Source organism: Cicer arietinum, chromosome 1 (assembly GCF_000331145.2).
Source record: "Cicer arietinum cultivar CDC Frontier isolate Library 1 chromosome 1, Cicar.CDCFrontier_v2.0, whole genome shotgun sequence".
NCBI classification, from domain to species: Eukaryota; Viridiplantae; Streptophyta; class Magnoliopsida; order Fabales; family Fabaceae; genus Cicer; species Cicer arietinum.
This window is the reverse complement of record NC_021160.2, coordinates 10,489,810-10,501,876: the sequence shown is the minus strand read 5'-3', so window position 1 is coordinate 10,501,876 and position 12,067 is coordinate 10,489,810. Positions and strand designations below refer to the sequence as shown.

The 12,067-nt window shown below is 30.5% G+C and overlaps 1 protein-coding gene across 1 annotated transcript; it reads left to right on the top strand.

Annotated features, from left to right (window-relative positions):
- Positions 1–10,115: 10,115 nt before the first annotated feature.
- On the top strand, positions 10,116–10,946 carry LOC140921041 (uncharacterized). Its single transcript, XM_073370768.1, has 2 exons — positions 10,116–10,505; positions 10,599–10,946. Exons 1-2 carry the CDS (start codon positions 10,116–10,118, stop codon positions 10,944–10,946), a joined length of 738 nt encoding a protein of 245 aa, XP_073226869.1.
- The last annotated feature ends 1,121 nt before the right edge of the window (positions 10,947–12,067 follow it).

Here is a 12,067-nt window from a genome sequence, read left to right as displayed (position 1 = left end):
TTCAATCAAAACTCATAAAATTAATTATATTCTTCGATATAAAATAAATTTCTTCAAATTCGTAACGCAAATCTTCAAATAAACTTATATTTTCATACTTTATTTGATATTTTTAAGAATAAAGGACTAAATCGAAAAAAAAAAAGATAAAGGCCTAAAACATTATCTGAAATTAAATTAAGGGACCACAGATGTAATTTAGCCTATTAAATAAAATATGATTTTAAATAATATTATAGTTATAGATATTTATCTTATATAAAAATTTTATAATAACAAACAACACAAAACATAAACAATAAAAAAAAGCATGCCAGTGCATATTGGTTAAAACCCTTTGAGGGAAAGATAGAAAACTAACTTAACAATTTGTAATACAGAAAATAACAATAAAAAAAAAAAACAGAAAAAAAAATGTGACAAGATATAAGACAAAAAACAGTAAAGTAATTTTGTGTATTCAATTTTTATGTGCATGACTTTTATAATGAATTGTATTCTTATTTTCATTTAGAAGATATAAAAATATTAAATTTAATTAATTGAATTAACATAAATATTTATTATGTGTATGAATTGTATATTCAAACATCTTCTCTAATTAATTATTCATTTATAAATAACACACCATCAAAATATTAAATTAAATGAAAAAAATTAAATAAAGGGTAAAATGAGGTAAAAAAATAATATTATGTTATATATTCATATATGTTTTTTTTTTAAAACCATACTTATATATTATACTCGGTTACCTGAATAAGACCTTTAATCATATCATCAGAATAATATTCAGGTTGTGACTTCCTTAATTTTAAAAGATGATCAATCATAATATTTTCATCATTGTGATTTCTACTTTTGAAATTCTTCAATTTTCATCATAAATAATTTTCACATTCAATAATTTAAAAATTATAAATAACAGATTTTAAAAAGACAGTAAAAACTTTTATATATTGGTTTGTCATAAGTATATTTTTTGTGGTTTGAATTCATACACAAATTCTTTTAAATGAAAAATATCTATAAGAAGTTTATTAACTCAATCATTTGTTAATTGAGATTTTTTGCAATATTAACGTGTTTTAGATAAATAAAATAATAAATTTATTTTTTTAGAAATCTAATTAATATTTTTTTGAACTATATACTTCCATCCCATAATAAGTGATTCAACTGACAATGTATGTGAATAATACATTTACGTACTTTTTCAATGTATGTGAAGAATACATTTAGCAATAACATATGTGGAAAGCGTATTAAAAAGTTAAATTTATAAATTTATAAAAATAAAAATAATTTATTTATCAAAATGACAGTATTTATCGTATTTTTCATAGTTCCAATTTTCACATACTATTTTACCATTCATTTATTGAGTAGTTTTTTTGAGATAGTGGATTAATCGTTTCATCATATGTCTGAACCTAAATTCAAAATCCCCTATTTGTTTTATTTTTTAATTTTTTTTATTGATTCTAAATTCGGTTAATATTGTTAGGAGTCCTTATAAGACGAATTGAGTTGTTGCCATATGCTACGTTTTTATTACTCGTTTTTTGACCTGTGAGCGACAATGGATCTGTCTTTATGTTAGATAGGTCTCTATATGGCCTTAAACAAACTCCTAAGAAACATATCAAATGAAAATGACAAATGTATTTATTTCAAATCTAAAAATGACATTTGTATTATCATATGTCTTTATGTAATGACTTACTTATATTTGGTCCGAACATTTATGCTATAAATACTATGAAATCATTAATGTGTATTAACTTTTATATGAAAGACCTCGGAGAAGCGAGTGTAATCCTTGAAATCAAGATTACTAGGTCAAAAAAGGGAATTTGTTTAGATCAGTCTCACTATGTTGAAAATATTTTAAAGAAATACAAATACTTTAAACATAAAATTTCTTGCACACCATATAATCCAAGTGTAAAACTTTTCAAAAACACTGGAGAATGTGTTAGACAAACTAAATATGTAAGTATCCTTGGCAGCCTCAATTATGCCACTGACTGTACTAGACCCGATGCTTCCTACGACGTAGGGCTATTGTGTAGGTTTACTAGTAGTCCTAGTATGGAGCATTGACACGCTATTGAGAGAGCCATGAGATACCTTAAAAAGACCACGAGTTTCAGATTACATTATCAAAGATTTTCTGTTGTCCTTGAAGGATACAATGATGTTGATTGAAACACTTTATCAGACGACTCCAAAGCAACTAGTGGCTATATTTTTAGCATAGTTGGTGGAGTTATATATTAGATATCGAAGAAATAGGCAATATTGGCTAAGTCGACTATGAAGTATGAAATTATAGTACTAGCCACCACTAGCAAAGAAACGGCATGGTTGAGATGTTTGCTAGTTGAGATATATTTATGGTAAAAACCAATGCCAATTGTATTGATCCATTGTGATAGTACCACAACTGTTGCAAATATCGAGAATCATTATTACAAAGGTAAGAGACAACATGTATGTTGTAAGCACGACACAGTTAGAAAGTTACTTTCTAAAGGAGTTGTTAGAGTGGATCATGTGTACACACTGATCAAGATTTAGCAGATCTTTTGTTGAAAGGATTAACTAGAGAGAAATTCCTAAATACATCCAAAAGGATGACATTATTGCCTTTAAACCAATGAGTCACCCATGATGGTAAACTGGCCTAAAAGATTGGAGATCCTAAAAATTAGGTTCAATAGGTAATAACAAGTCATGAAGTGATATGTGATGAACATGCTATTATAAAGAAAAAAATATGATTCCTAAAGCGATGAAAGAATGAGGTAATAACAACTCTTAATGAGATTTATACTCTATGTGGATTGAAGTACCTAGCTACAAGAGTACTCTTGATATATATACCTATGTGAATATGAAAGTGGGGTCGCTTTCAATGGAATTTCAAGATAGAATTCTTAGAGCGTTCACTATACTGGGATAGACGTGCATGACCATTAATGTACAAACTTTTGAGAATACACCCAATGAAAAAGTTATGTGTGAGTTCGATGTCAAAGATAGAGTTCAGGACTACGAGTCACTTTTGTTGAATCTAAATCTTACTTATTATGCAAAGGTTCAAGTTAGAAGACATCTCTACTTATGCACAATCTTATAGAAATGTTTGACGCTACTTCACAAACATTTTTTTTTAATTCAAGTGAGACATTGTTGGAGCATAGAGAGTATGTTAGTGTGTGAATTTAAAAATTATTGAAATCCTACATTGGGAATGTTTCACTTTACATATGTGAGATTGCTTCTATCACTGTATAAATAGTGTCAAGCTCTTGTCAAAGTACTTCAAAGTTGGATGAATTTACCAACTTTCTCTCTTCTTCCACTTCTTCTCGATGAACTTTTGAGCCACTTCTCTCATTTCTTTTTGTCACTTTGTTTTTTTCAATAATCCTAATACCACTATCCTTTCAGTTTTAGAGTGGTTTTTGTATCATAGTCTCTTCGATTTATGAATAGTCTTAACTACCATATTTTTAGAGTGGCAATTATATCCATATTTAGGGTGTAATTATTGAACAATTTTCTACGATACATTAGAATACCAATACAATTTTAACAGAGTTGCTTTATCCTGAGAACATTTTTGTTGATAAACTACCTTGCACAATTTTGAGCAGTGCTGCGAAATATCTTAAAGAGAGAGGTTTAGTCTGCGACTCAATCTAGTAATGTCTTATGTGGCTGAAAATGAATTTTTGTTTTCTTTTCAAAATCAAAATCAACAATTTTAAGACATTTCTTTCTGTCATGTCAACCAAAGAGATTACTATATCTGGTTGCTTCTGGTTTTAATAAACAGTTTTGATTTAAGGATGTCACTTCGAACGATGACAACAAAAAATATTATTTTTCTTAATTATGAAAAATATTGTCTACGTCTGAAAGATGACATTTCAATGGTCACTGAAATAGCTGAACAAACATAAAAGGATAAGAAAGCTGCAGAATTGACCCAATGGAAGGATAATGATTACCTTTGTAATAATTATATTATTATTGGATTTGTTGATAATTTGTATAATTACTACAGTTCCATCAATACGACTAAAGATGTTTGGGTTGCTCCGAAGATTAAATATGATACCGATGAAATAAAGGCTAAAAAGTATGTTGTGAGTCGCTACCTCAAGTATCATATGACAGATGTGTAGATGTTCAATCTCATGAAATTCAAAAGATAGCTCTTGAGATCATATACGAAGATATGACTTTAGATGAACAATTTCAAATTACTGTTATTATTGACAACATGCCCTTGCTTGGAAGGATTTCAAAAATTCTCTCAAGCATAAAACAAAAGCATTTTCCCAAGAGATTTTGATAATCCACCATCAGAGATAAGAAAGAATCTTGTTTTTGGTGTTCAAATTACATGGTTTGTGATTTTAATATTTGACATGCTAGACTATGTCATGTGAACAAGTGTGCGATTTCAAACTTAAGTAACTTATATTTAATTTCAAAGTTATCTTTAAAAAATTTTGAAAAATGTGATTTTTGTAGTCAAACTAAAATAATAAATAGTTTACATAAATCAATAATTAGAAAATCTGAGCTTGTAGATTTAATACACTTTAATATATGTGAATTTGATCATACTTTAACTAGAAATGTGAAATGTTATTTTATCACTTTTAATGATCTCATTATATTTTTGTATATCTAATTAAAAATAAAATTAAAACGCATAATATATTTATGATCTTTGTAACTGAAATTGAAAATTAATTTAGTAGAAAGATTAAAAGATTTCGTAATGACAATAGAATTGATAGCATTTCAACAAGTGTATTGAATCGTTGCAAGTAATAATAAAACGGTAGTACCGAGTATCGAACTCAATAATTGCGTTTTACTATTGAATTATATTTAATTACTAATATTGAACAAAAAATTCACAAATTAATTGAAATAATATTTAAAATTAGCAATAGTAATAAAACTGATCATTTATAATAAGAAAAATGTCACATATGAGTTTCACTTTAAATATAACTTTGGTGTCTAATTTGATCCTAGTTATTGAATTCCTTTGTTGAATTATTAATGAATCTCTTTATTATTCTTGCCCTAATGTCTTAGTGACAAAACCTTTAATTCCAAAGTAACCCTTAATTCCTTAGTGGATTTAAGATTAGAATTAAGCATTGTCGTACATGAATTCTCTTTTCAAACTATTGCCTCTGCAACTAATTTAATTGGTTTGATAACCTGCATCTATCCATAGACTATAAATTCATGAATTTGCCATCTCAAGCTTTCGTAAAGTTCACTTCCGTTTCAAAATACGAATCGTAGAACATTTTAATGTTGATTAAGCAATAAAAAGCATTAAGCACAGAGATGAGAAATATAATTCAATAAACTCATTCATATAACTAGAAATCAAATCAGAAAAATAAGGGTTTCATCTTGTTACACTCATCCCTAACAAATATGGCATAGTTACTCATGACAGAGATAGAAAAGATAGAGATTAGAGAAGAATTATAAGAAAGATTCATGAATGATTCTAGATAAAACTGCTCCAATGGTGTAAGAAACGGTCGTCTTTGAGTTTCTCTGCTAGAGCACAAGTCTCTCAACTTCCCAATAGTCAAAAAGATCCCTAAAAAGTGAGAAAAACTCGTTTTTTTTTATACATTCAGTAGCGTACTATGTGCCTCAGACGCGGGATTTGCGCTCCGGGCGCGCCTGGACAATGTCAAAAGGGTGGAAATGTGGGGTTTTATTTTCTTTTTCAATACCCTCATTTTGAAAAAAAAAACACTAAAATACCCCTATTTGAAAATTAAACACCAAAATGCCCCTTTCTTTTTTTTTACCTATAAGTTGCCATTTGAAATGGCGACTTCATTAAGGAAGCCCAAGTTCCAAATGGCGACTTCCCACTTGGATTTTTTTTAAAAGAAAAAAAAAATTAAGATTTTATTTTTTATTTTTAATGGAATTATATATATAATTAATTAATATAATTCATAAAAATACATAAAAAATAAATAAATAGAAATTTTAAATTATGAAAAAAAATTAGTAAACCCAACTTCCAAATGGACATTTATCAAAGATCTTTTTTTTAAAAAAAAATTATTTCAATTTTTATTGAAATAACAAGAGTAATATATATATAATTAATATAATTCATAAAAATAGATAAATATAAATTTTAAATTATGGTAAAATTTTAGGAAATTCAATTTCGAAATGCCAATTTTTCAAAGGTTTTTTTTGTTTTAAAAAAAATTATTTCAATTTTTGTTGAAATAACAAAAGTAATATATATATATATATATATATATAGTTATAATTATTATAATTCATAAAAATACATAAAAATATATAAATAGAAATTTTAAATTACGATAAAACTTTAAATTACATAATTTATTCATAAAAAACATCACAAATTTTACAAAAATTACGATAATTAATGTCGAAGGTGACCTCCAGTACCACATTGCCGAGGTTTTCTCACACGTACGGAATTTTGACGACGCCTTGGTACATCACGAGTTTGTTCTTCTTCTTCTTGGTCTTCATCTTCCTGCTGTGGAGGATGTCTAGGAGGAAGTGCTGCAGAAGAACTACTTCCACCTTGAGTCCAGTTGGATATTTGATTCAACGGAGTATATGCATTCCCAAAGCTTAGAATTTGAAAGTTTTGTTGACACATATTATTCAGTAACTAGGTAGCGGACTCAAGTGTATAATGACGATTGTTGAACGTGTTATACAACAATTCATCTTCGCTTGATGCAAATGATAGTCGACGATTGTCTTCTTGATGTGGTTGTTGACTGTGAAAATTAAATTGTTCCCTTGGCGTGAACCCGTAAGATTGATGTGGTGTGTGGGTAAAAGTATGAGGATATGGTGTGTGGGTAAAAGTATGAGGAGGCGATTGAGTGTCAGGAGGTGTTGGTATATAATATTGATTTTGTTGTGTTGTGTTGGGCATTGATTCTTGGAAAAAATGTTGGCTAGATTGTGGTAGAGGTTGGGGGTGAAAAAAATATTGACTAGATTGCGGTGGAGGTTGAGGGTGAAACAAATGTTGGCTAGATTGTGGTGGAGGTTGGGGTGGAGGTTGAGGTGGATTGACACGAGGATCAACCAATTGGTTTTCTATAGAAATAAATCGTTTAGAATTTTTGCAAAACCAAACCATGTATTCATAACTTGGTTTGAATTCAACATTTAGAGGTTGACCATGAAGAATGTGATTCTCTCGTTCATTTCACTCTTTGTTCTCATTTTCGTAGAATAATGCCCAACTATAGTCAACTTGAATGTGGTGTAGCGCTGATCTGTGATTATCATCATTCCATAACAATGCTATTTAGATGAAATATAAAAACCAAGGAAGAAATATTAATAGTGGAAGAGTGAAAATATAAAGGAGATTTCAGTTGTGAAGAGTGAAGAAATATGATCATAGAATTGGCCTATTTATAAACAAGACAATACTTTGAATGACCAATAAAATATTATGCATGGTTTCACACAACAAAAACTTTGAAAATAGACACTTCTGGCAAGGATTAGATTGGACGGAGAAGGCTAGAATCATCATTTCATAACAATGCCATTTAGATGAAATATAAAGACCAAGGAAGAAATATTAATAGTGGAAGAGTGAAAATATAAAGAAGATTTAAGTTGTGAAGAGTGGAAGAGTGAAGAAATATGATCATAGAATTGGCCTATTTATAAACAAGACAATACTTTGAATGACCAATAAAATATTATGCATGGTTTCACACAACAAAAACTTTGAAAATAGACACTTCTGGCAAGGATTAGATTGGACGGAGAAGGCTAGAAAACTGATCACATTTTTGCAAGTTCCCAACGTGAGAATATGAATATATTCTGATTCCCCTCTAAATCGCCATTTGGAAAGGCGATTTCTCAAAGCTTTTCCAAGGTCGCCTTTGTGAATGGTGACTTGCTTCAAGGCTTTGTCACGAGCTCGCCATTTGGGATGATGACTTATCAAAGGCATGTTCACGAAGTCGCCTTTGGGAAAGGCGATTTGTAAGTCAGTGCATGCATGCACGTCTGGGCTATTACAATGGCAATGCAGAAGTGTTAAATTATCACAATGAGATTGGACAAGTGTTGGAAGCATTTTACAGCATTGCATGTATCACAATTGGTTGTCTATAAGTATGATATATTATTTTCATTGCATTTCATCTCAATCTCAATATCTGATTTTCATATCAATGGCACCAAAAAATATAGTTTTTCTAATTTATTACAATGGTGAAATATGTGAAAGACAAGATATTGGTAAGTATTTCAAAAGTGACGAAAAAAAAGCTATTCGAGTTAATTTTGGATACAACCTTACCTACTTGAAGAAAAAAATTGAAGCAAAGTTGAGGTTAGAAAATCAAAAGGTGTCTAATATAATTTTTTGACACCCTATCTCATTTGGACAAGGCCTAGTTCATTATGAATTGTTAAATGTTGAAGACGACGAAGATGTTGAACTCATGTTTGATGTTCATAAACAGTGGCCGCAACTCGAATCTATCGAGTTATATGTCACATTTGCGGATGGTAATCCATTATACGATATTGGTCAACCATTATCCTCAACCACACCTCACCCTGAATACCATTTTGAAACACAAAACTCTTATTCTTTTCAAAATTATGAATCTTATCAGCCCGACCCATACCAGCCTGACCCATACCAACCCGAACCATACTTTGACCAGGCCGAAACATCTGAACCTGAACCATCTCAACCTGAACCATATATTCCACTAGGTGATATGACCGATTTTGATCAACAAGAAATAAGTGAAGAGAGTGAAGAAGAAACATACTTTGATGAAGATGAGGACGAGGACGAGGACAACGAAAGTGACAATGACAATGGTGACGATCTAGAGCCAACATACGATCCACCATTCTATATGTGTAATCTAAATTTGGATTATACTTACCAATCCTCCGAATTTGATATGCCATCTAATGAACTACCTCCATTAGATGCATCTCTTGAGATTGGAATGAAGTTTAATAGCAAACCAGATTGTCAACTTGCAATTAAGCATTATCACATAAAATACTCCCTCAATTATCGGGTAGTGAAATCTGATCAATACAGGTATGTAATTAAATGTGTGAATTCACAATGCTTGTTCAAATGCAGGGCTTTGTTAAGTCAAAAAAGTAAGCAATGGGTGATTGGTCGTTTGAAAGGGCCCCACAATTGCGCAAATTCCTCTATGTCACAGGATCATACCAAGCTCGACTCTAACATCATATGCGAAAGCATAAAGTCACTTTTGAAAGTTGATCCATCAATTAAAGTGAAGGTGATCATTATACATATTCGGGAATGATACAACTATACAATCACCTATAGAAAGGCATGGATGGCAAAGAACAAAGCTATCGAAACGATTTATGGGAACTGGGAAAAGTCTTACAATGACCTTCCAAGGTGGTTGTTGGCTATGCAAAAATTTCTTCTAGGAACTATTATGGAAATGGAAGTATCACTTGCATATTCTGATAATACTCTATTACAGGGGTCAAAAAATTTCAAACGACTATTTTGGGCTTTACCTCCGTGCATATCTAGGTTTAAATTTTGTAAACCATTTGTCTCAGTGGATGGAACTTGGTTGTACGGAAAGTACAAGGGGACTCTTTTGCTTGTTGTTGCACAAGATGGAAACAAAAATACAATTCCCATTGCTTATGCACTTGTGGAAGGTGAGACAGGGGGTGCTTGGAGCTTTTTTTTTGAAAAATCTAAGAAGGTATGTAACACCTCAAGTCGACGTTTGTTTGATTTCAGATAGACACGAATCCATTAAGAGTGTTTATAATAATCCAAATAATGGTTGGCATGATCCTCCGTCAACACATGTGTACTGCATTCGACACATTGCACAAAATTTCATGAGAAAGTTCAAGGACAAGGAACTTCAAAGAAAACTTGTTTGTATGGGTAATGATCTAATTCTTCTTAGTATATTTTCCACTTATCACTTTATCATATTTGATAATTTTTACATCATTTCTAACAGGATATGCTTTAAATGAGCCATCATGAGCCATCATTCAAGTATTACCGCAATGAAATCAAGATGGAAAATCCAAAGGCTTTAAGATGGATCGATAATATCCCCCCAGAACAATGGACTATGGCTTATTCTCAAGGTCGACGATGGGGACACATGACAACAAACATTTCCGAGTCCATCAACGCAATGCTCAAGGGTACACGCAATCTCCCAATCACTGCTTTGGTACATTCAACATACTATAGATTGAGAGTTTTATATGCAGAAAGGGGACAACAACATCAAGCATCATTAGCTTCTGGTCGAGTATACACAGACAATTGCATGGACAAGATTAAATGTGAAGTTGGTAAATCTAATACTCACCAAGTCATGCAATTCGACCGAAATCATTATTCTTTCATGGTGCACGAAACAATAAACCTAAGAGAGGTGTGACCAATTGGTCATTTTGAAGTCAACCTTCAAAGAAAATGGTGCGATTGTGGAAAATTTCAGGCTATACATGTTCCTTGTTCACATGTCATAACTGCATGTTCTTATGCTCGTCAAAACTATTTAGTGCTTATATCTGACGTGTACAAGGTTGTTAATGTATTTAACATCTACAAAGAAGAGTTTCCACCTATACCTAATGAAGGATATTGGCCCACATATGAAGGTGAAACATTGTATCACAATCCTCAAATGCGGAGAAATAAAAAAGGTCGTCCAAATAGTACCCGTATTAGAACTGAAATGGACGTTAAAGAAAAAGTACCGAGAAAATGTGGATTATGTCGATTAACTGGCCATACTCGAAAACATTGTCCAAATGTTACAGCCAGCTCTAGTCAATTATCATAATTTCTATTTGTGTAGTTTTATTGTAATTTAAATTTGCTATCCTAATTTCTATTTGTCTAGTCAATTATCCTAATTTCTACTTGTGTAGTTCTATTTGCATATATATATATATATATATATATATATATATATATATTACTTTTGTTATTTCAATAAAAATTGAAATAATTTTTTTTTTTTAAAAAAACCTTTGATAAATGCCAATTTGGAACTTGGGTTTACTAAATTTTTTTCCGTAATTTAAAGTTTTTATTTATTTATTTTTTATGTATTTTTAAGAATTATATTAATTAATTATATATATAATTCTATTAAAAATTAAAAAAAATCTGATTTTTTTTTTTTAAATTCAAGTGGGAAGTCGCCATTTGGCACTTTGGGCTTCCTTAAGGAAGTCGTCATTCCAAATGGCGACTTGTAGGTAAAAAAAAAAAGGGCATTTTGGTGTTTAATTTTCAAATGGGGGTATTTTAGTGTTTTTTTTCTTTCAAAATGAGGGTATTGAAAAAAAAAACCCAGAAATGTGCATCCGGCGCAGCTGTTGCGCTTCAAGCGCGTAGCTTCTTCTGTTTGACGTGTCATACATGTTATCCTATTTTGAGTTTAAATTGGGTTCCGATGTCTTCAAGAAAGTTGTAGCTATGGATCTTAGCTTTCATTTTCATTTGGTTTTGACTCCAATTAGACATTTACAACTCCAAATATGACTGAAATACTCCACATACGTCATATTGATTTCTTAACAAAATTCAGCACTGCACTAAAACAAAGTAACAACACAAAACTCCGAAAAATCTCTACTTAATCAAGGAAATAATAACATAAACATTTCATTAAATCAAAGAACTAAAATCAACAAAATATATTAAATAACTCCTTAAATTAACTATAATTGAATATAAATAATACTAAAATCAATAAAAAAATATGGATATAACGAAGAGTTATCAACGATCAAATAATACAAATAAGGGTGACGTCATTTTTTGGTGACTTTATGCCTTTGGTTTTCTATGTTGCGTGGGATTTTTTTTAGGTGTGCAGTTATAAGCTTTGAGGAGTATAGGAGTAGGTGAGATATGACGTGCTCGTGCATGATATAAGCATCATATAGTCTGTTT

Excerpts from the sequence above, each read along its gene's own strand:
- LOC140921041 (XM_073370768.1), top strand. The coding sequence starts at position 10,116 with ATGAGCCATCATGAGCCATCATTCAAGTATTACCGCAATGAAATCAAG. Across the intron at positions 10,506-10,598 it reads GAAATCATTATTCTTTCATG|GCTATACATGTTCCTTGTTC; the intron begins GTGCACGAAACA and ends GGAAAATTTCAG.